Source organism: Ictalurus punctatus, chromosome 15, assembly GCF_001660625.3.
Source record: "Ictalurus punctatus breed USDA103 chromosome 15, Coco_2.0, whole genome shotgun sequence".
NCBI lineage: Eukaryota > Metazoa > Chordata > Actinopteri > Siluriformes > Ictaluridae > Ictalurus > Ictalurus punctatus.
The window spans coordinates 18,323,538-18,348,471 of record NC_030430.2 but is presented as its reverse complement, the minus strand read 5'-3'; the positions used below and the strand labels follow the sequence as shown (position 1 = coordinate 18,348,471).

Genomic DNA, 24,934 nt, shown 5'->3' with positions numbered 1-24,934 from the left:
TTCCAAGCTCGCTAATTTGTTATCTGTCATTTGTTAGTGTGTATCCACTATTATTGCAAAGCTTTATGAGTGGGCTATTGTTCAAACTGCAGAAATTAGATAAATACAGAATGTTGTAAGTAAAGGCCTGTGTGCGAAAATGTGCAACTACTGATAAGGCACCACTTGTGTTAGAGAAGATGCACCAATGTTCAAGGATATGTGTGTGTGTTAGTATGGTATATTTTCAAAAGCAAATGGTACATGCAAGAAATCAGTTGGTATATGTTAAGAAATCAAATTGAGATCTAATCATGTGTGACCAGTGTATGAGATATTAGAAAAGAATCAGTATATTATTGAGAGAAACTACAATCAAAGTAGGTCAAGCTCGTGTGACTAACGTGTAAAATCACGGAGTGCACATTCCTAGATTAGAAAGTGTATCTTTTTCTTCTAGACTTGCTCTATCATTTCTCAGAGCTCACTCTCTACACCTGCTTAGAGATATTGAGTCTGTACGCAAATCAGTAAAATGTCAATTTTTAAAAAATTAAGTTGGCTGAGCTTGCGCCTCAGTTATAGATAAGATACAAAGAAAGAAACATAATTGTGCCGTGATGACAGAAATATGATTAGAAGAAAACATGGAAAAACCCCACTCAACAAGGTCATTGTTTTAAGATGGTATATATACATGAGCTATGATTGTGCCAAGGCAGTTGCTTTGCAGACCAACTTGGCTCTTGTTACTATGGCAATAAAAAGTCTAACCTCTTTTTGCCATCAAAAACCTCGAGACTCAGACGTTTTTATTTTTGCTGAAGGAGATTCCATGACAGTTGGTGATGCTAGGATTTGAATTTATGACCTGCACATCATTAGCCCAATGCCTTAACCACTGAACCAACTCAACACTTCATGATTAATTCATATGTAAAATGTTAAATTGTAGTTATATAATCTCTACAGGTATACTGATTTTTACTACTGTCAGGAAAAGACTTTAGAGCTTTGAGTCATGACTGACTGACCTACCAAGCTTGCAAGCTGACATTATCCATCATATTAATCAAAGTAATGTAAGTATAAGCAGATAATTTAAGGTAAAAACTGGAAATGTACTGATATACAGCAGTAAAGTTTTCCACTCAAGAAAACCTTTTTTTTTGTTGTTCATTTAGCTGTAACACCTGCAGTAAGTTACCCATCTGAATGAAGTGCTCTTATATGCCTCACTTGTTCTGTTAATGCAGCTCTTTTAAAAAGGAGTGACTTTCTAATCTTGGCAAGATATTTCAAGTGTTTGATAAGGTCACATAATCAATTAAATGTAGCTAGTTGCCTTGGTTTATGCCATCATTTCACTCACCCACCTTCATTTGCTATTTATAACATCAGTACAATGAGCTAGCTTAGACATAAAAATGAGCAACATAGGGGAGAAACTGTAAAGCAGTCCATGCTGAGGGTCTGTTAGAACAGTTTACAGCAGAACACAACATGGATTTGCTACAGAACTGTCCAGAACTTCAGATCTTTGCTGGAGTGCATGTACATTCATGAGACTCGGCTTGCATGTAGGCTACAAATCTGTCAATCACCTCATCAACCATGCCCTTTTAATTATTTATGCATTTATCATAAGAATAAAATATTGGAGGAGATATCAGGGATAAGTGAAGTTGTAAAAACGACAAAACACTATTCCTGAAAATAATTTGTGCCGTTGTAATGTTAAAAAAAGAAAAAAAAGAAGAAAAAAAATAGAAAAAGAAAAAGTGTCCCATTCATTAACATTGGAATGGGCGGGGTTAACAAATCTACTGCAGCCAGCCACTAGAGGGTCTCAGAGACATTCTGGATTCACTTTTCCTTTCTTTCTTTCTTTCTTTCTTTCTTTCTTTCTTTCTTTCTTTCTTTCTTTTCTTATTTTTTATTTAATCATAACAACAGAAACAATAAAATAAAAATAATAAAACAAGACATATATCACGGAAATAATACAAATAAAATAACCAAGAGGCAGAGGGAAAGAAAAAAATTATACAAGATGAAACATTGAAAGCAATCTTTGATTTTTCAGTTTTTTTTTTTGCTTTTTATGTCCATCAAAGATAAAACATAGGAATTATAGTATCCCATAAAAATTGACAGTAACGGGATCCTACCCCAAAATTTGTGAAGAAAACATATGATTCTGTATTCACTTTTGAATCCCAGTCACGGCGTCCACCATTATATGTGTCAGTGGTGCATTCAGACGAATTGGGTGTGAGCATTTACACCATATGTCCACCAGGTGGCAGTGTTACACCGGTTCATTGTCCTCCACGCATACAGAGGAAGAAGAAGATGAACAAACTCGTCATATGCTGAGGAACCTATGTTGTAGTTGCGGTTTCTTACTTCAGTTATAGGACTAACACAGTAAAGCAGAGACTATAGACCGGTGCATGTGCTCAGAGGAAGTGGAGGCGTAAAACAATCAGCTGGGGAGTAAAACACAATGGATTTATGGTAATCAGTTTTCTGAAGAAATGGACACATCGGGTGAGTCTTATGGAGGTTTAAATATTTGTAGTCTTACACTATTAAACTATTGTAACACTACAGGTCATTTGAATGCACTTCTAAGCCGACTGCTGTCTCGTGTTAGATATATAATTATATTGTGCAAACATTTTAGTTCATTCACTGAATGATAGTATTTGTGTTGTGAATGCAGTTTACTCTGTTCTTTGCATTGCTCTGACAGACATCATTGAGTGTCCAACCTCTAAACAGTGGTTAGTAAGCTTAAATACACATGAAGAGGAAGTGGATCTCTTTATATGGATAATAAATATTAGAGGTATTAAGGCACACCTTTATTTTATATATATATATATATATATATATATATATATATATATATATATATATATATATGTGTGTGTGTGTATATATATATATGTGTATATATATATATGTATATATATGTAAATATATGTATATATATATATATGTGTGTGTGTATATATATATATATATGTGTATATATATATATATGTATATATATGTAAATATATGTATATATATATATGTGTGTGTGTGTGTCTATATGTGTATATGTGTATATATGTATTTATAAATGTGTATATATACGTATATATATGTGCATATATAATATATATTTATATATGTATGTATATATGTATTTATAAATGTGTATATAAATGTATATATGTGCTAATATAATATAATAAATATATATATATATATATATATATATATATATATATATATATATATATATATATATATATATATATATATATAATATTATATGTATGTACAGTAGTTAGGGTTAGTGTACCGTAGGGACTGTACATCCTCTGAGGTGCTTGTAATCATTGCTGAAGGATGTAGGTGTGGAGAAGAGAAGGAGGAATTACTTCCTGTATTTGCACACGGATGTAAATCTGGTTAATCTTTCTGATGGCTTTTGTGTGTGTCTCACTCTCTCTCACTCACACACACGCTCACTCACACACACATAGATATTTGGCTCAAAAGCTCATTGCGTCTTGGATATAGTATGTGCTGGCAGTCAGCATGTCACAGGTTTAGTGAAAGGTGCTGATTTTCATTCCAGGGAAGGAAAGAAAGCATCAGGGTAAGATAAAAATTCACATTTTATTTCATATCATTGTAAGTATACCTGTTTGTCATGTTGTGTTTACATCAAAAATAGGTTTTATCCAGGGCAAAGCTGAAAGACTTTGTAGATTGTTGTTAAAGGATCATGTCTACATGTGTAGGCTGAATCCATAATGCACAATACTAATGGTAGCAACCATTATTTCATGTCTTACACCTTGAATTAGTCTTTACTAACCACACTGATACTGATTCATACTTAAGAACACATAAGTACAAGCTAATCTGAATGCCGCACTACTGGAACAACAGGTTTTGGGTTTTTTTTTACATTTGTAAGCCCTACAGTGTTTGTATTGTGTCCTTCTCAGTTAGGCTTTTTCACATGAGACCTTTGCACACAGCACAGAGTGGCTTAACTTTACCAGCAGGTTTTGTGTTTTAGTGGTGACAGGTAATAATGAATTAGTCTCCTTGTGTTATATAACTAATAGTTTGACTATTACATGGATACCAAATACTAGAAATCATACAAGGCTTTTTTTTTGTTTAAAAAAAAGTGTTGAAATGACCTCTTTCAACAAGAAATAAATATGTAAAGAATTACAATAACACTGAGACTAGAAAAAGACTTTACAACGGGCAAGGAGGATGCGGGAACCAGCTGAACATAAAGATAAGGTTTAATAATAAACAAACAGACAGAACAGGGGCCTGTACCACAAAGCTGGTTTAAGTGGCTACCCACTAGCCAGGTAAGTTTGAGCCAACTCTGGGTTTTAGGTATCATGAAAGTGTTCTGTGTTCATCACGATAGTAATTTACACCCCATGGCTAACCTGCTCTAGTGCTGGGTTTTTTTCTGGGTAAGAAAACTCTAACCCAACTTGCATCCCTCAGCTGCAAGCAAAGTGATATAAATCTGACTCATCAAAGTTAACCCTTTAGTGGTTGTAGAGGTGGCTTCACCGTTTGTTGAGCTCGGAGCATACATAATAAAGGCACTTTGAAGGGAAAGAACTTTTAGGGACAGACACAATCCCTTAGCTTTTCCCCGAAGACCATCTGTACAAAAGATATCCGAAAAGATATACAAAAGATATTTTCGGCAGATGGTATAGTTTATCATTCCTGCTTATTGAGCCGCACATTAAAAATGTGACACGCTGAAGCAGCTCTTACTGAAAAAAACTTCTCAAATATACTCTGATAGCGAGGGGGGTTTGGAAAAGTCCATGTAGAAAGAAACTGGGCCTTTTAAACACATAGCTACTGTACCGCAAACTGTAGGCATGCCTGTTGCTTTGCAGTTCCATGCGGTGGCATTAATCCTGTCCTAGTATTCACAAATTGATTTGATTTTATCAATATTTAATTGTAAAAATTACATTTATATTAAATGAAATGACAAAATATGTTGGAGTTATAAGTTTTCAAACAGTTTATTCTCATTGCGAGCCTATACTTAGGAATTTACACAATCAGCAATTTTCCCGAGCTTTGGCAGCCGAACCTGTTTTTTGCGGTTAAATGTAGGTTTAAATTCCTCATAATCATTTCTTGCTCGTCAACCGGAAGTGTGCACTACTGATGGGAAGTTCGGATCATTTTACTGACTCGGATCTCGTTCAGCAAAATTAGCGAATTTTTTTTTGAGTCATTTCAGCAGAATATAAGCAAAATCTCTCTCTCTCTCTCTCTCTCTCTCTCTCTCTCTCTCTCTCTCTCTCTACTTGTTGTTCCCGAGTCATAATACAGATTCGTTCAAAATGAACGAATCATTCATAAACGACACATCACTAGTTGGCACACCTGTTTTTATGTGCACGCGCACGCTGAGTAAACCTTGATTCAGGGTTAAAACCTGGGTTAACAGGGAAAGTTTATAACCATCGTCATGAAACCTGTTAACCTTTTATTAACCCGGGTTAGATTTGTTTGGCCTGAGGTATACCACCTCCTCCGCTTTCGGGAGGAAAGGTGCTGCCCTTCCGGCTACGCCTCCTTCGTCCCGCCGACCCCTTAGCCACATCTCAGCCTCCCCGGCAGACGGCAGTGAGTCCTTTATCCCCCGGCGGACGGCCACCGGTCAGCCCCTTTCAGGCGGACGGTAGCTGTCCCTCCGTCCTCCCTGGCAACCGCTCCAGTACCACCGCCTCCTCGGCACAGCGGTGAGAGCTACCCGACAGCGCGTCCCTCCCCCTGCGCATGTTGCGGCACCGGTGTAACAAACTCCTGTTTGGGCAGAAAGGGGGAAGGATTGAACCAACTTAAAACGCTCTTTATTTTCCCCCTTTTCAGTGTTCTCTTTTAAGCAAAACAACTGGTGTCTCTCTCTCTCTCTCTCTCTCTCTCTCTCAATGATTTGCCAGATCAGTGCCAGGTGTACATCCTCACAACCTCTCCCTCTTCCTCGTCACAGACTGATCTTCTAACCAACAGTTAACAGCAAATTACTGGGCCAAACCCTCTTAAAATTAGATTTTAAACTCTTACAAAGAACTTAAAGTCCAATGCAAATGACATCTTGCAGCTTACGTCTTGCAGATTTGATCCTGAGGTTACTGTCTATGTGGAATTTCTCATAGTTTTGTTGCATCCATGTGGGTTTCCCCTGGTTCTCTGGTTTTCTCCCACCTTTCAAATGCGCCTAGAGCTAGGTGTGTGATTTTGTGTATGCATAATGACCTGAGATGGACTGGTGTCCCTTTCCGGATGTCTTCACCTCGGACCCTGTGTTTCCGGGATAAGCTCCGGATCCACCGTGAAGATGACTTGGATCAGACGATTACTGAAAAATAATAAAGTAGTTAATAAACCTACATTCTTTATTGTATTGTGCTGCCATTTGGCAACATATTCCAAAATACCCTCTGAAACGAAACAAAAATAAATTTTTTTAAAGGTTTTAGGGATAAAATGCAATATAACCTAAAATTTGTTTCCCACAGTTAATATCAAGTCACAAATGATTGGATATTAAATAGGACATTTTCCTTATGTTCTTTGAGAAGGTTTAAACACTTTTGTTGGTTCTTGAAATTAGATTTCTATAATTATTTAACGCCTTTAATAGTAAACACTAAACTATGTTTCTCCAGTTACTTCAGAAAGATGCATGTAAAACACACCTACTCTGGGCTATGGAAGTATTTCAAATATTCAATATTCAAAAGCAATTGTAAACTGTATTTGCAATTGCATTTCTTATTTGTGGATGCATAAATTGTCATAATTCAAATGAAAATGCAAATCGTGTATTACCGTTTGCATTTTCATTTACACAACGTACAGTGTCCGACAAATTTCAAATGGAAACGCAAAGTTTATGTGCAACTGCATTTTCTATGTGTTACGAGTTACGATCATGTCATAGTGAAATAGCAATAGCAGTTACCCTGTTTGCTATTTCATTTCCTCAGTTTGTTATTTCAAAATCCCTTTGCATTTGCATTTCTCTTGCCTTGCACAGAAACCTGCCAATCAGTGTTGGGGGTGGGAGTATACTATGGGGCGTGTTTGTATTTGGAAGTGACTTTTCCATGGAGGAGGTTGGGATTTGCCAGGTTCCGATTGAATTGCAGCGTTTGGATTGATTTGCAGTGACCTTGCATCTAAAGGCACAAGTGGACCCAAACCATGGCAACTAAAGGGAGAAGCATAATAGAGACATTTTTCCCTTTAATTTTTCACCCATCTGTATATTCCATTTAAAATTAGAATAGTTACTATAGTAAAGTGTAAAAACCTAAAAACTTTGTGGTTCGAAATCAAAACGTTTAAGTAGTTATTTATTGTTTCAAGATGAAACAATATTCAACAAAATACCCATCCAACTAGCCTACAGTGGGGAATTAAATAGTCTGATTAAATAGTGATATATACCAGATAGTTCTTTAGTAATTAAGACGAAGAGCAAATAGCTTTACAGCTTGTACTTTTAAACAATATATTGGTGTAAAACGGTAGAAATTATGCTGTTGAAGAATGAATAACTTGCAGTATGTTAACACTATTCATATCACACGTCTAAGTGTGATAACTCATTCATTTAAAGACATTTTTTATTTAAAGACAGATTTTTGAGATTAAATGAAGGGAAGTGTAAAGAAGCTGACAGGACAATCAGAGAAAACTGTACCTCTACAATTGTTTTGATAAACTTTTTTTCTGGCTGAGCATTATCCTTTTATTTATTAAGTCTTTATTAAACAATATAGCAGTCTTTCTCTAAGTGAAATGAAGAATGAGAGCTGTGATGATATCTAAAATATATGGGCTGATATAGCAAAACTTCATTAAATTTGCATATACTCGTTTTCTGATTAGACTTGACCATATGCATCTTTGATGAATAAAGGACGATATGCTTTCATGTTTTTTATACTTGAGATCTATTATGTTTTTATTTTTTACAATTAAAAATTTAGCCTTTTCGTGCTGTTAATGAAAGTTGAAATGTGAAAGAAAATTTCAGTGACCTGAAAAAGAGAAAACAAAACAAGGCACAGTAAAAATGGGCTTTTTCATACATTTTTATTTATATTTCTTTAAAGCGTGGTCAAGGTAATTCACTTCATTCTTTTCTTTGCTCATCCAAATTTAGTATTTGGTCAGTTTGCTCAGACTTTATATATAGGAAGGGTGTGTAGGCCACATTTGTTCCATGCTGAGTTGAGCTTGCTTTTTTCGCTACTGGTATTAGACCAGACTGAAGCGTTAAATATCTCTCCACAGGGAGCTGCTATCAGCGGCTGAGTGGGTCGACCAACGCAGATCCGGCGTCCAAATTTCTGGATTCTGGAGCTGCGGACATCCACTCTGTCTGTCATATGGTACTCAACATAACAATACCTCTTCACTGAACCATTATTATTATTGTTGTTATTATTATTATTATTATTATTATTATTATTATTATTATTATTATAGGAACCTATGTTTTACAGTTTATTTAGAAATAGACTTCCATGAAGTACAAATAAAAGAAATGTAGGTGCATCCTTTAATAAGTTTACAATCCAGTCAAGACAACAATGCAAGACAAGAAAAAAAAATGAACAAAAATAGTTAGAAAGGTGCCAAAAGAAGTCAGTCTCCAAACCCGATCAGAAGAAGGCAGTGTAAAATGGATATAGTGTGAAGAATGTTTCCTGGGAAAAAATGTGTAGTAGGGGACAAAGTGGGCCCACACCATGCTAGTAAAATGCCCTAAGGCCAGGTGATATGGAGATATAATATTGGTATTGTGATAAATTGAATCACAAGATGGTTTTCTGTGATATTGTGATCTTTTTATAAAAAATAAATAAATTTAATTACAAACTGATTGGAAGTAAATTATATGGTGTTTAAAATCTTTAGCATTGTAAAATCTTTTTTTTTTTTTTACAGATTTTTTTTCTTCATTTCAGTTTTAAATATTTATTTATTTATTTTTGTAGATATGCAGTTGCATGCAAAATCATTCAAAAGATTTGTCTGAATAACATAAATACACATGTCTGTCCTGTCAGTATTGTTATTGCAAACTCATGTTCTCTTACAGTAAATATTCAAATTAAAAGTTCATTAATGGTGAGGGAATATTTAAAAGAAAATCAAAAACTGAAAAATGCTGCTTGCATAAGTATTCAACCCCCCATGAGGACACAACTGACTTATAATTGGCCTTTATCTATGAAATATTAAAGCAGCCCCCATTTTCTGAACCAAAACCACCTTAGTTGAACTGTCATTGAAGAAACTATCAATCTGAAGGAAAGGAGTGAAAATGAAGACTAAGGTGCATTCTAAGTGAAACAAAAGGTAGCAGAATTTCATAATTTAGAAAAAGGACTTTAAATGATATCTAAAAGGTTGGACATCCCAGTAAGTACTTGTGGATCAGTAGTGAGGAAGCTGCATCACACCACCCAATCACTACCTAAACAAAGCGGCCTAGTTCCAAAAGGGCACAAAGAGAACGCATGAGTCAGACAATGATGTTTACAGTACACAGTGGCTGAGGGTGGAGTGAAGGTGCACCAGACAACCATTTCGAAGAGCGAATTCCATTGAGATTCGGTGGCACTGTTTCAAATTTGCAGTCAAGAAATAACAACAAACCAACCTGCAGAACTTGGCGCAAATTTTCCTGGAAGCCTGGGGAAAATCCCAAAGGAAGTAAAGCTGTAATTGGAGCAAAAGGTGACTCCACCAAGGAGTTGTGCGAAGGGGTTGAATTCTTATGCAAGTGGCATTTTTCATTTATTATTATTATGTTTTTTAAAGATTTGCTGACAAATCTTCAATTTTGACCTACTTTAAGAGCATTTGCAATAAAAATACCAGCTGGAACAATCAGTCATTTGTAATCCAGATACATCTGAGGGCTTTTAAGGGAGTTGGATACTCTTGCATGGCACTTTATATCTTACAATTAATCTTGACTTGTCCCAGTAGTTCACCGTCTCTTTCCAGATTATGTTCCATAACCTAAAGCAGGAAGTAACTTCTGTGCTGTAATATCTTGTTTTATTTCATTGTTTACTCTATGCCAGGATGTGCAGGGTTATAGACGAGTGCAGTGGAAGGTGTGGCTCTGCCACTTTGGAGCAGTATGTTCCTTGGGTATGCTACTGTTATTGTTCAGGTGGCGACCTCGCCTCGGCGTTTTGGCTCGTTGCTCCTCCTGCCCCATTCCAATGGCAGATACGTTACTAGTGAGGGTAGGATGAATAATTAATTAATATCACATTTTTCTATATAATAAATCCTGAAGATGATTTAATACTTCAGATTCATTACATTAAATAGTGGGTCTTATATTACCTATTGGGCTTCATTTTTATGTTTTATTTCCATCATATAGGATAGTTATGGACAGCAGTGCGTCAAAGCGGTACAAACAGAAGAGATTGAAGAGGGGAGGTAAGATTTAATGTTCTTATTTTCTGAATAATGTTTATTTAAGCATTGCTTTTATTATACATATTTTCTTCTTCTTTTTTTATTGTTATAGTCATTTTCAGAATTATTGGCAACCTTAATAAATAATAAACAAAATTATTCTAAAATATATTTTAAAACGAGAGATTTCTTACTTTTCATCTAAATCACATTTTCATATAAACATCTTTTTTTTTTTAATTAAAATTTTCCTGAAGAAAAAAATCCGCTCAAAATGTATGTGACAAAATTATTGACACCCCTAAAGACACATCACTGAAAAAGTTCTATTATTTCTCAACTGCTTTCAATCATCAGAAAATCCAGTATTGCGCTTTTTTTAAGAATTTCCTGTTTTGCTGGGGTGTGTATCTGACGTTGGACATGTAAAATCGCTTTGTCATCAATTATCATTAGGACACACTCTAAAAAAATTTCAACATAGAAGTGACAGACGATTGTTGTCTCGTTTTGTGTGTAATTTATTTTTTGCTTATTTTCATTTTGACTGTAAATAACCCATTTCTTTTGGATCCGCCTTTATCATTTAAAAACTCTCATATCTTCTGCCTTATATGTTGTTTTAAGGCTTTAACCAGATTTACAGTACCTTGAATTTGAGAGATAGAGCATGTGCCATCTTGGATACCTGTTATATTGATGATCCGTAAATATGTTTTTCTCCAAATGCAGCTGTTACAGATGTGATCATTCATTCAAAGAATTCACTTATTATTTTTGTTATAATATATAATAATAATGATGATTATTGTGATCTAATATAAACTGCAGGTTTATATTAGAGGTTGAGATTTATAACCATGGATTTAGTCTACTGAGTACACTTTGTATAAAAGCAGGTGCCAAAGAATAGATGTACATGCACAAACCAAAAAGTGAAGCCTAAAGCAATAACTACACATGTTACTTCATTAAGAAGAAATATGACTGTAGATTGAGCCTCAAAAAATCATGGAGTGCTGAAGGAAACCTCTAAAGAGGCTGAAAATCAATTTGAGTATAAGAGACCTAAGACTTATTAATCGTCTCGATGATGTACTCTATACAGTAAGGTTTTTGGGTCATATGTAATCAAGGTAGAGAATTTTGGCTAATGGTTTTGGCCATGTGGAACACTAAGGCAGTCCACACCTCAAAAACACTCAGAGAATGTTCTATACTTGTAAGTAGGAAAGCTTTTTCCAGTTTGAGAATCTTTACAGAACATTCACATTTTTTTGCATGACTGTGCAAATGACCAAAAACATAAAATGTCCTTGTGTGCCTTGACCAAGGTTGCCTGGACTGTGTGATGGAAGTGGTCACGTCCATACATTTTTAAAGAAGCAGTATTAAATTCATCTAGTTTTCCAAAACAGTCATTTCATCAAAGTCATAAAATGGTCTCAAATAACATCTATAAGGAACAGTAAACTGATGCACAAGCACGTTCATGCAGTAAAATTAAAAAGTAGATTTTTGTTTCATAATCATTTACCATAGATACAAACACCAATTCACGTCTCAATCCACTACAGATTATGGATTTATAGTTTACGTTAAAATCTCCATCTTTCCTTTTTGGATAGCAGAATGTCCAAACCCAGACCTGTGCACAAACAAAATCCCCCCACAGATAGCAGACAGATTAAATAGACAGTATGTCATTTAATACACAGTATGTGAAGGCCATTTATTGTCATTTGAATCTTGGTAAATGCTATTTGTTGCTAATTATACTTTCCTTTCTGGAATTAAGTTAGTATTGGGATCATCTCAGATAACCACAAATGTGATTATTTATTTATCTACTTATTTATTTTCAGTTTAGGGCTTGCAGTAGGAGAGCTGGATGAGAATGAGTGCAGAGACAATATCCAGCTGCACAAAGATGAGGTAACTTTCCAAAACAATAATGGTTCTAATTGTTCTAATGATGTTTTCCTGTCTTATTAATGATTGCTTCTCTCCCCTAGAAAACCCTAATGCGATACTACGTGTTTGAGGGCATGCGATATGTATGGTTGCCCAAAAAAGGGGCTTTCTGCAAAGTTAGGTAACAGATATAGTTGTTGTGTAATTATTTATTTTCTCTGTATATTATGTTAGGATTGTTGCAATAGAGAACATAATTACAATTATTCTACATTTTATAATTATCATTTTAAACATTTTATTTTGCAGTATTCTTAGTGACGGTTGGACTTGTGCTGATTTGCACCACTGTCAGCAAGGACTGAGTCAAATGGACCACATTTCAAGGTCTCACATCTTTGAATCACATGATGCTTATTTATCACACTGCCACATTGTGTCCATTCTGATCTCACTCTCATTTCCTCCCCCAGGAGACAGATTTTCGGGGAAAATATCATTGATGTGCCTGTGAAATCTTATTTGCAATTACTGTTTGAAGAGGTACCTTGTTTTATCATATTCTTAAGGAAATTTACAGAAAAAAGTAGCTGTCATGATATAAGGCTAAAAGAACTTTGCTTGTTTTTTTTTTTTTAAAGATCAGGGCTCAGTTAATATAAGGAAAACATTAAGATCATCTAACATACAGTAGTAGGGGCATTGTTCATATACTATGTAGTACTTTTTCACTGTGCAGTACAATAACAAATGTGATCCCTAATTTGTTTTCATAACCAAGAACTAGTGCAGAATTGTGTTACCCTTCTTGCTTAGGCATTATGTAAGGTGAACCTCACATGAGTTGGAGCTAGAAATAGTGTGGACAATTGATTGCTCAAACACAAACATCACAGAACCAGCTGTATAATGTCTCTGGCTAGATCTCTGGTGGACTGCTGCATTCTGAAGTATCCTAAGAAAGCAGGGCAGCCAGTAACACATTACAATAGTCCAATGTAGAAGTTATGAAAGCAAGCACTAGTTTCTCAGTGTCATGGAGGGTTAGCATATTTCTGCTTATAATGTCATCAGTCATTAGAGGAGATTTCTGATAAGGTATCACCAGAAAGAAGTTTAACATTTTTATCTCAAATAAATTTGAAACCTCTCAAATAGATTTCTAACTCATTGTTGTGGCATATCTTATACTTGTAAATATTTTTATTATTTAAAATTGTGTTTGTTTGTATATGTATGTATGTATTTGCTTGCTTGCTCACTCACATGAATATAGTCTTTGATGCTGGCATGGTATACATTTTTTTTTTTAAACATTAACCAGGGATAGCATTTCAAATATTTCTCTGATGAAGATGATGATGATATACAGTCTTAGAGATTTTAGTTAAAAGGGAATGGCCATCATTAATCAAAAGCCCCCCCAACCTCCTATTTTGTGAGTATCATACAAATTGAAAACAGATAATGGTACTTCAGTGAGATATGGACAATTTCTGATTTGGATTTGTAACCACACTGTGCAGTATTGTACTGCCTGGTGTAATCCTGCTAAAATATGCTGAGGCAACTTCACCAAATTTAATGCTTTAATGCTTTTAATGCATTCCACCCTGATACTGATCCTCCTTTTAATCCAGTTTCATCTTGATCCTCATGCAGGTCCTCAATCCCTTCTATATATTTCAAGTATTTAGCATCGTCCTGTGGATGTCGGATAATTACTACTTTTATGCTGCTTGCATCTTTGTAATATCTTTCATATCCATCGGTGTATCCTTGTATGAGATCCGGAAGGCAAGTATACGATGTCATATTTGCACCCCTTATATACACACACGCGCATGCTTATTTAAGATAAATAAACTCTCCTCCCATGTTTGTCATGACATATTAATTTATCAAGCTTTTTTGTGTGACTTTCCAGCAAAGCCGCACTCTGCGCAGCATGGCCCAACTCATAGTGAATGTCACTGTACGCAGAGCCACTGGAGGTGATCTTGAAGATCTTACTTCACCATAACATTAGACAATTTGGAATATTTACATGTTTATAATTAAATCAGACAGTAACATTTCAGCTTATTCAGATAACACGTACATTACTGACTTTTGGATTTGCCTGTTTTAAGTACCTGCCAGTGTGTGACTTTTCTCCTTATGTGTGTGCATTCCATGCAATCTAGAGGAGGAGTGTGTGAGTTCAGTGGAGCTGGTGCCAGGAGACTGTCTGGTGATTCCAGCTGAAGGTCTGCACCTACCATGCGATGCTGCCCTGCTGGCCGGGGAGTGCATGGTCAACGAGAGCATGTTGACCGGTGACTACACTCAATTACTCTTATGTTATGACCTATAGGGTGAGTTTGCATCAGGAAAAATCTGATGGGAGGGTATTAGGACAGGCTTCTGATTTATTAACAAATAAATCAGTGAAGGAAGCCTCTTCTGAACAACATAACCATCTAACACAAACACAGCTCTATATCTCTGTATATGTGCTCAGTTATACTCTCTTTTTCTCTTACACAAACACATAGTCTATATACTAATTCTATATTGTAGTGCACTTACATTTACATTACATTTATTCACTTAGCAGACGCTTTTATCCAAAGCGACTTACAAATGAGAAAAATACAAGCAAAGTGATATATCAAGCAGAGAACAATACAAGTAGTGCTACCATACAAGATCCATTAATTGAATTCCAGAAGAAGCAAAGTGCACAGAGTAGAGGTGTAAGTGCAATTTTTTAATTAATTAATTTATTTTTATTTATTATGAGTTGGTTAGGTGTTCATGGAAGAGGTGGGTCTTTAGCTGTTTTTTGAAGATGGTGAGAGATTCTGCGGTCCGGATTGAGATTGGAAGTGCATTCCACCACTGAGGAACAGTTAGCGTGAAGGTTCTGGAAAGGGACCTTGCGCCACGCTGAGTTGGAACTGCTAAACGTCGGTCACTAATCGATCGCAGATTGTGAGAGGAAACGTAGGCCTTCAGGAGAGAGTTGAGGTAGGAGGGTGCTGCTCCTGACGAGGTCTTATAGGTGAGCATCAAGGCCTTGAACTTCATGCGGGCAGCTACAGGAAGCCAGTGGAGGGAGATGAAGAGGGGTGTGACATGGGTTCTCTTGGGCTGGTTGAAGACGAGGCGCGCTGCAGCATTCTGAATCATCTCAAGGGGTTTGATGGAGCTGGCTGGGAGGCCTGAAGGCAGTGAGTTGCAGTAGTCCAGTTTAGAGATAACAAGAGCCTGGATTAGTATCTGTGTAGCCTGTTCGGTGATGTAGGGTCAGATTTTCTTGATGTTGTAAAGGATGAACCTACAGGACCTTGCAGTTGCTGAGATATGGTCTGTAAAGGTCAAGTCGTCATCAAGAATCACTCTTGCACTTTTGCAGCACAGTGTGCAAGATATTGAACATTTCCTTTTTTTGTTTTGAATATATAAAAATTCTAAAAACCAATTTATATCCAATTTTAAATGAAAAAAAAACAACAACAAACAATATCCCAGATTTTCAATGTGGTCTCAGACTTTTAGACCCCACTGTAAATGAATGAGTCTTCACCATGATCACCCTCTCCACCAACACAGCATACACGCCAACAGTGCAGATGTCTCTGAATATGCTAAAATATTTTTGTTGCAGCAAGTGCATGGCATAGAGTTTGTGGTGTAGCTGCTATCCATTTAACAATTTCCCTCAGGGGAACAATAAAGTATATCTGTCTATCTAACCACCAAAGGCTTCTACAACTAAAACTGACAATTGTATTTCCTCTTTCTTTTACTTGAGAGGAGATGGCGGTAAAGACCAGAGTCCCTAAAGAATATCCATGGATATATTTTACTTCTGTCCATTTGTCTAGCAATTAATCAGTGCTAAGGTTACATTCTCAACCATTGATAAGTGCGTCACAACGCAGGCCAGTTTCACTGAATGCAAAATCCAAATATAGCCTAAAACATTGACAGAACATCGACAAGTCTACAGTTTGTGGTTCACAAACACAAGAGAAAGGTTCAGAGTGGGGAAAGTGCTAAAATAATTCTGACTCCCTAAACCTAACAAGACCAAGAGAAAAGCAGCCCAAAAGGAAAAATTGTACCCACACCTATGATTGTCCTGGCTTATGGGAGTATTTAAAAAGGTGCCTTACCTATAATAACATTGCTATATAATAACATATAGTTTACTCTATTATGGCTTGTACACTGTCTATTATAACTGTACAGATTATGCCTCTGTACAGCTCAACAAAGAAAGAAAGAACTAACATCAGTGAAAATTCTCAAGTATGGACAAACAGCACTCGACTGTGCTACTTTTCCCTAAGCCCTGATGTGAAAGATGAATCCTTGGGAGATCTTGGTCACCAACGCAGCAAACAAGCAAACAAAATTGCTGACCGCACACTGAATTCAGTCCAGACTAAAAAAGTCTAACAAATTTAATTCAATTTTATTTTATAAACTGCATGGTGTAAAAAGTGTAGAGTGCATGTGAGTTAAAAGCCAGGCCAGCACGAGCAGACGTTTCCGGGCATCTCTTTCTTCAGTGCTCACCAACACAGCAGACATACTGTTTTTCAGTATGGATCAGCCAAGTGGGAATATCAAACTCCTTGCAGGAGAGGAATACTAGTATGTTACAATGATGTCACCATCACAAGGGAGATCTAGAGGGAGAGAGAGCAGGCTAAGGATGGGCAGAGCTGGAAAAGAGAATGAGTGAGAGGTAGAGAGAAGGAGAGAAAGCACAAAAGCAATTTCCAGACATCTTTGGGAAGTAACATACCAAAAAGCTTAAAACTTTGAAAACACTGACTGGGTGTGTAAAATGTTTGCATACCTGCTTTACCCTGTGATGCTTTTTCTCTTAGTCCCTTCAACACCTCTGCTTCAATTTTACCTTTGACTGTCAGGTGAGAGCATTCCTGTGATGAAGACCCCATTGCCTGTCTCTGAAGTGAAATACAGCCCTGAGTCTCAACGCAGACACACTCTGTTCTGTGGTACACAGCTCATCCAAGCCAAAGGGGGTTGTCCCAGTGGGAAGGGGACCATAGCTGTAGTTACACGCACAGGTAATTCTGAACACAGGATGTTACTGCAATGAGTTCATATGAATGACTGATCTTCAGGAATTAATTGTGATGACAAAGTTCCAGCCACAAACCCTTATCTGTTTTTTGTTTCCCCTCAGGCTTTTTCACTGCTAAAGGTGATCTCATCAGCTCTATTCTCTACCCACAGCCAGTTAACTTCCGTTTTTATGCAGATGCCATGAAGTTTCTACTTTTCTTAGGAGTCCTGGGTAAAGTCATTAACAAATTGTTTAGATTGTTACCTATTGTGTACTGTATGCAAGTGAGTACAATGTCGTTATAGGAGCTTCACATGATAAATGTTCTTCTATTGCAGCACTGATTGGCACAGTTTACAGTGTAGTGATGCTTTGGAGGAGCAATGTAAGTAAGAATAAATAATGTGGTTAAAAAAAAGAAAGAAGTTTTTTTTTTGTATAATGTATTTGTGTGTTGATATTACAGTAGATCATTATAGACATCCAACAACTTTTTCTCCTCAGACAACATGGGCACAGCTCGTGATCCGTTCTCTGGACATTGTAACCATTGTGGTGCCTCCAGCTCTTCCTGCTGCTCTAACAACAGGCACAATCTACGCCCAGCGGCGCCTCAAGAAAAACGGCGTGTTCTGCATAAGTCCGCCTCGCATCAATGTCTGTGGAAAGATTTCTCTCTTCTGCTTTGACAAGGTAAGAGAAGATTGGGGTCAGGTGGAGAGTGAGCACAGTTTCTGATGGGTGCATGGTAAATGTGTAAACATACATCATGAAAATAAAGTTCAGCTAGACAAATATGCCAAAGTAGATAATTAGCTTAGACATTAGGTGAATGTATTAATCATTTCCTTATCAACATGTATTAGCTATGCTGGTTTGCTGTCTGGTGACCAGAGGGAAAAAAAAAGTCAAATATAAAAGTACAGTGCTGTTCATTTCAAACAAAAGTCTGTTAGCTGGCTCCTTATAGCCACATATGTTTTGGATGCAGAAATAGACAAGAAAACTTTGGTAAGATTAGTGGAGCAAAGCAGGTGTGGAAGATGAATGCATAAATATTTGCACATTGTCAGATTATGTATGCATGTTTATCACACAGCCAACTGTGGATAAGAACAGAATGCCATGTTCTTCATTTGTCTTTTTCCATTGCTTAGTTTTTCATTTTGTGCCATTGTGGTATGTATGAAATAGTTTACATTCAAATCTCCTGCTGTAGACAGTGTTGTTTTAACTATCGCATGGGATGCCGAATTTCAGCTCGTCACTCAACATTTTTATATCTACAGTTGTATGCAAAAGTTTGTTTGTTTGTTTGTTTCTTTGTTTATTAGCTATTTAAAAAAATAACTTTATAAATAATAGACTTAAAAATAGAAAAATAATTAATTGTGACATGTGCACAGCATGTTTAATATCTACCATCATATTTTCAATGATGTTCAAGCTTCAACTTGTGTTTCTTGAAGTAGTTAATGGTGGATTTTTTGAGCTAAGTTTTGGATAATTTTCCTGTTGTAGAAGCCAATTTCTTTTCAGCTTCACTTTCTTGACTGTGTCATATTTGCTTCCAGAGATGGCTCATGTTGAAACGAAATCATTCTTCCAATTAGCTGTGAAATATTTTTGTGCTACTGGCTGACACACAACCCAGAAGCATAGATCAACAGTTGGCAAGATGTTCTTTTAACATTTTAATCAAAATCATCAGTACTGAGTAATTTGTTCCAAAATGCCTCTGGCTTATCTAGATATTGTAGAACGGTGCACCACCACTTCTGTGTCAGCTACACCTTCCTGCAGGTCCTTCTTGTCATATGGGGATTTTTGCTTTGTCTGTCTGGCCAACATACTGGCAGTTCTATCTGAAAGTGTTTTTGATATTCCAGATCTTGCATTGACCTCTGCAGTTCCCCTTAACTGCCCTTTCTTAATGCCATTTTGGACAGAGGAAATTGTGAGCTGGAAGCACTTTGATATCTTTTTATAGCCTTCCTTTGCTTTGCAGGCATCAAATGGATTCATTTTCAGATACTCAGTCATCTGCTTAGAGGAGCTCATGGTTGTTAGCACAAAGTTTGCAAAGTCAGAGTTTATTATGTTCTGGAATTGTTATTCTAAATGACAATTCTTGACCAGCAGAACGAGTCTTAATTACATTATATATTTTATTGACACCCCCCAAACCCCCATTCCCCCCCCCAAAAAACCCCCCCAAAAATTCAATACTGTATGTAATTTGGCCAAGGGTGCCCAAACATTGGCATACAATTGTATCTGTCTATCTATAGACAAATTAAAGGGAAAAAAACAGTGACTTTGTTTGGCTTCACTTGTCCCATTAGAGGAAAGGTCACTGCAAATCAATACAAAAGTTCTTCTGGCTAATTGTCATTGTATTCTGATGAAATATTTCTATCCTCATGGGAGTGGTATCTTTCAAGACAACCCCGCCCCCATCCACAGGGCATAAGGGTCACTGAATGGAGTATGAAAATGATTTATATCATATGCTGAGCTTCACCGTCAACAGATCTCAAACTAATTAATCAGCCCAAAATTAATAGATAATACTGATATGCCATTGGTTTAATTAAGGTTTAAGTTCTCTTGTTCCTTTTTCCTCAGACCGGTACTCTGACCGAGGAGGGTCTGGATGTGTGGGGGGTAAAGGAGGCTAATAGAAATGGTGCAGGGTTTGATGAGCTGGTGTCTGATCCCCGTCTTCTCTCCCCCGGACCCATGCTGTGGGCATTGGCCTCCTGCCACTCAGTAGTTTTACTTGGAGGTCAGCCCATTGGAGACCCACTGGAACTCAAAATGATTGACTCTACAGGCTGGGTGAGGACACTTTGTAGACATACCACTTGCCTGTTTGCTCTTAGGATTATGCAAATATTTATCAGACAATATTTGACTAGTTTGTTTGCTGCATATGTCTCACCCTGTGTAATAGGATGCTATTTGAAATTTGTATTTTAATGTTTGAGTTTCACATTAGGACTTCACAAAAGCTGCATGTGGCAAAGCGAAATCAACTTCAAGCTTTGATATTTACTCCCAATTTGGTTATTTGTCATTTCCTTCTTATCAGTTTGAAAATTTGCTAGTTCTCTTCCTTATCGCATGACATCTACCCAAGTATCGGCTAGCATGTGCTTCCAGGAAGACGCATGAAGCAAGCATCTGCATCTTTTCAAACTGCTGCTCATGCAACTGCACACACTAGGAGGAGAGCACTGCAGTCTTCTGAGTACATGAGCTGACAGACTCCTACTACTAATTTTGCACTCTTGGGCTCCTGGGCATGAATGGTTGTGGCATTGTTGGGATTCATGACGACAGGTTGAATATTTTTTTCTGTTGCAGCAATCAGGAGTCCGAAGCTTTAATTCTGATACCTGCAAGAAGAGACAAATTGAATTTAGTCTTTCTTAATTTAATGCAAAATGATTCTTGCAAAAATTTCTCAGACCAACCATGACATTTTTATTTGTTACTTATGCACCATTGATCAACAGTTGGCTTGGGTTAAAGAAAAATGGAAGAGAAACTACTTTTTCAGCCTTGTTTCCTCTATTGAGAGAGTCAAATATAAGTTCTGTTTAAAGTAATGGAAATTAAACAGTATTAAAATGTACTTTTTAGTAAGAAATAATATGGGTTTTTTCCCCCCTTGATTTTTCTTTCATTTCTTTCATTCTCCTCCAATTCCCACCCACCAGTTAAGTCTCCTCTATTGTATGACAGCTACCAGTCCGGGAGGGTGAAGTATATCATGTATCGTGTGCTTCCTCCAAGAAGTGTGAAGACACCTGACCAAATCTATTTGAACTGCTGCTCATGCTGCATCACAGTGCGTCGCATCACACTCTGAGAGATGCGCAATCCATCCCTTTCCGCATGCATGAGCCCACAGACTCTTTATTGGATAGTGTCACCGTGATTGATTGATAGAGGAGTGAGAGTATGATTTCTCCCGCCTAGAGAGCATGTCCAACTTTGCTTTCTTAGACTCCCGGCCATGGATGGCTGTAGCAACATCTGTATTTGAATTCTAGAGCAAGCGCTTTTCTGTTGCGTAACTCGGGAGCGCAGTAACAATGAATATGTTGATATGTCTAAGATTGTACAAGAGACAAACTCAGGGTGCCATTATTGAGTTGTTACCTCTGGTTTCACTTTGAAGAACCTGGATTATATCATAGTACAGTTTCTTCATATAATTTATAAGATGTTGGAGAAGATGACTGATGTAGAGTTGAAGATATGAGAAGATGTCTGTGAAGATCTTTGTTGTGAAATGGTAGAAACTGGAGGAGCCGACTAATGCACCGGACACAAGAGTTGAGTTCGGAAGTCACCTGATCCTTGGAGTGATGAGGCCACCTGCTTCAGAGTTCCAGCTTGAGGGCATAGTGAGTACACACTGAGGAAATGAAAGCAAACCAAAATAAGTAACTGTATCTTTCACATCACACACAATTTAATTGTAGTATTTCCACTAATTATTTGTTCCTCTTTTGTTTTTGTTTCCAGTCCATTAGTCAGCCTGTGGCTATAGTACGCCGTTTCCCTTTTTCCTCCTCTCTACAGAGGATGAGTGTGGTGACAGTGGGCTCGGGGGGAGGCTCAGCTTGCTGCTTCCTCAAAGGGGCGCCTGAGATGGTGGCCAGCCACTGTGTGAAAGAAAGTAGTAAGAACTGTGAATCTAGAAATTCTCAATTGTTTTCTTGCGGTTTGTCTTTTCAACGGTCATCTGATTTATTTGCCCTTCACTTTGTGCCTGGCAGTACCTTCTCAGTTTACCAACGCACTCCGGGAGTTTGCGAGTGAGGGTTTCAGGGTCCTAGCGCTTGCCTACAAGGAGCTTGATGCCCAGACAGACCTGAGCAGTATTGAAAGGTCAGTTCTGTGAGGTTATTAAGTAGGCAGTTTATTTACTACTTTCAGAAGATTGATGAAATAAGCCTATTATCATTTAAAAAAATTTTTTGGACTGTACATAATGTTCAGTGTATTTGTTGGCAGGGTAGATGTGGAGGCAGATTTGCAGTTCCTGGGGCTGTTGGTGATGAAGAACCAGGTGAAGCCTGAAAGTGCAGGAGTCATCAGCATTTTGAGACAAGCACTAATCCGCCCCGTCATGGTCACTGGTATGAAAACAGTATAATCATACACTGCACATTTCTGTAGATGAGTGCAAAAATTTGCATACCTTTATAAATTACATGGCAACAAGATGTTCCTTCACAAAAGAAACCCTTACATATTCCTTAATGGATATTCTAATTTGTATAATAATAATAATAATAATAATAATAATAATAATAATAATAATAACAAAACTTTTGCCTTTCAAAAGTGCCTTCAACTACTTTTTGTATCCTCTGAACAAATACAATTTACCTTCCTGTAGCCCACTTACAAACATTCTTCTTGACACATCCTATCTGTTATAACTCAGGTTAGGGTCCTAACAAGCTGTGATATGCAAAGTAAAGAATTTCACTGTGCTGTAATGTATCTGTGACAAATAAAGGTCTTCCTCCTCTTCTTCTTTTTCCGCCCTCTTCCTACTCCTTCTTCTTCTTCTTTTTCTTCTTCTGCTGTCAAGTCTTTTTTATGCCAAATCTTCCACTGAAAACCCATAATCAGATCAAACTTTTGCCATGATTTATATGGCTTCCAGTACCAGCCTTTCATTATCTACAAATTCTTGTAGTCTAAGCATGAGATTACTTTGCTATGCTTTGTAACTAGTGTATTTTGTTTCTTAGTACAGTGCCGGACTCTTTTTTTCACTTCCACTTCTCTTTCCATCAGGGGATAACATTCTTACAGCCCTGAATGTAGCAAGAGCATGTGGAATGATGTCCCCACACGAGCAGATTATTTTTGTTCATGCATCGCCCCCTACTGCCAACTCAATGGCATTGTTACGATTTCATCAAGGTGATGGTGCGTCTGCAGTCGTCAGCACTCAAGAGACCAAGGATATTCTGGAACAGGTTTATACAGGACTTGATTTACTTTATTGCTTTAAAGCAGTGAACAACATTAGCATGTATTGCTTTATTTATATAATTTGTGATATACCTTGCATTTATTTTTAAAATTGGGTAGCAAAAGCATTGTACTGTATATTCTAAAAGCTTGCTTTCTGTTCCATAGGGCCTTTACCAGAACAGTATTAAGTATCATTTGGCTATAAATGGAAAGTCCTTTGCAGCTCTGTGCGATTATTTTCCAGAGCAACTACCCAAGGTACATTACTAAACTGCTTGTGTATTCATCACATACTGATTGCTTTCCAAATTGGATGTGAACAGACTGATGTGTGCATGCTGCAGGTTCTGATGAAAGGAACAGTGTATGCACGGATGTCTCCAGACCAGAAGACTCAACTGGTTAAAGCTTTACAGAAACTGAAGTAAGAGCAAAGAAGCTAGTTGAAATAATTGTTTAAATAATAGACGAGTTTTAAACTATATAAACCATTCTATAATATTCTGTTGTAGAGGTTTTAAGCCTGTAGATCAGTTTTTACAGCTGTATTATTTACAGTAGTGGCTCTCAAAGTAGGGTCCGTGAGTAGACACGGGTCTGTTTTGCTGTTTTTATTCTGTATCATGTTAATTATGTGGTTTTGAAGCAGTTAAATTTCTTTTTCCATGTCTCGTGTATAATGCTACCAACTGGGTGTTCTGAGTTCAGTTTTGAATTCATGTACATTTAAGGAGGGTGACCTGACAATAATATCATATCACAATACATACTTAGGTGTGTTAACAAGAGTGGCAACAAAATAAATGCAAAATAATTAAGAAATTTATGAAAAACTAATCACTTTTATTATTAAAAAAATATTAATAATAATATTCGCACCCTTGATAATTTTGAGCAAAGAAGGCCACTCGATCCATCCTCTTCAAAGTGCATAGAGACAATATAGACACATGTCCAATTACAGGTTGATTCATAACATTTCCAGTTGACTGGAATTTCTTAATTATTACCCTGATTGTGGAAATGGGCATTTTCAATGCTTGTGCTATTTTCTTATAGCCACTTCAATTTTGTGAAGCTCAACAACCTTTTGCCACACATCACAGCTATATTCCTTGGTCTTACCCCTGTGAAACAGGAAGTCATGGTTGAAATTTTTCCTGTTCTTAGTCACCCAGGTGTACTAAACAAAATGTAAAACATCCGTGGAAATATACTTCAAATATATTTTTTTCCTTTGAATTCATAAGGGTGCCAATAATTGTTGCACACCTACATTTAACACACACACATTTTTATTTTGATAAACCTGTGTTTTGTTTGCAATTGTTTAATATCTATGAGAGCAGAGTATTTTTGTGAATGTTTTGAACAAAAGATCAAAAGGTTAAACAATAAAGACCGTTTTTC

At 36.8% G+C, this 24,934-nt stretch overlaps 1 protein-coding gene across 2 annotated transcripts in view; it reads left to right on the top strand.

Annotated features, from left to right (window-relative positions):
- Window positions 1–2,333: 2,333 nt before the first annotated feature.
- The window catches only part of atp13a2 (ATPase cation transporting 13A2), a 28,359-nt gene continuing 5,758 nt past the window's right edge, over window positions 2,334–24,934 (top strand). The window contains exons 1-23 of one of the 2 annotated variants that reach the window (XM_017486992.3): window positions 2,334–2,532; window positions 8,359–8,456; window positions 10,164–10,331; window positions 10,475–10,533; window positions 12,378–12,447; window positions 12,528–12,607; window positions 12,736–12,813; window positions 12,900–12,969; window positions 14,089–14,223; window positions 14,354–14,420; window positions 14,613–14,744; window positions 17,355–17,516; window positions 17,636–17,746; window positions 17,854–17,900; window positions 18,020–18,208; window positions 20,144–20,356; window positions 21,826–21,933; window positions 22,055–22,211; window positions 22,309–22,420; window positions 22,547–22,671; window positions 23,342–23,526; window positions 23,690–23,782; window positions 23,869–23,948. In XM_017486992.3, the coding sequence (XP_017342481.1) occupies window positions 2,520–2,532; window positions 8,359–8,456; window positions 10,164–10,331; window positions 10,475–10,533; window positions 12,378–12,447; window positions 12,528–12,607; window positions 12,736–12,813; window positions 12,900–12,969; window positions 14,089–14,223; window positions 14,354–14,420; window positions 14,613–14,744; window positions 17,355–17,516; window positions 17,636–17,746; window positions 17,854–17,900; window positions 18,020–18,208; window positions 20,144–20,356; window positions 21,826–21,933; window positions 22,055–22,211; window positions 22,309–22,420; window positions 22,547–22,671; window positions 23,342–23,526; window positions 23,690–23,782; window positions 23,869–23,948 (2,552 nt within the window). In that variant the 5' untranslated portion in view covers window positions 2,334–2,519. Of the gene's footprint in view, window positions 2,533–3,472; window positions 3,638–8,358; window positions 8,457–10,163; window positions 10,332–10,474; window positions 10,534–12,377; window positions 12,448–12,527; window positions 12,608–12,735; window positions 12,814–12,899; window positions 12,970–14,088; window positions 14,224–14,353; window positions 14,421–14,612; window positions 14,745–17,354; window positions 17,517–17,635; window positions 17,747–17,853; window positions 17,901–18,019; window positions 18,209–20,143; window positions 20,357–21,825; window positions 21,934–22,054; window positions 22,212–22,308; window positions 22,421–22,546; window positions 22,672–23,341; window positions 23,527–23,689; window positions 23,783–23,868; window positions 23,949–24,934 lie in introns of those variants that run through there. The other variant, XM_017486993.3, reaches the window with a different exon arrangement.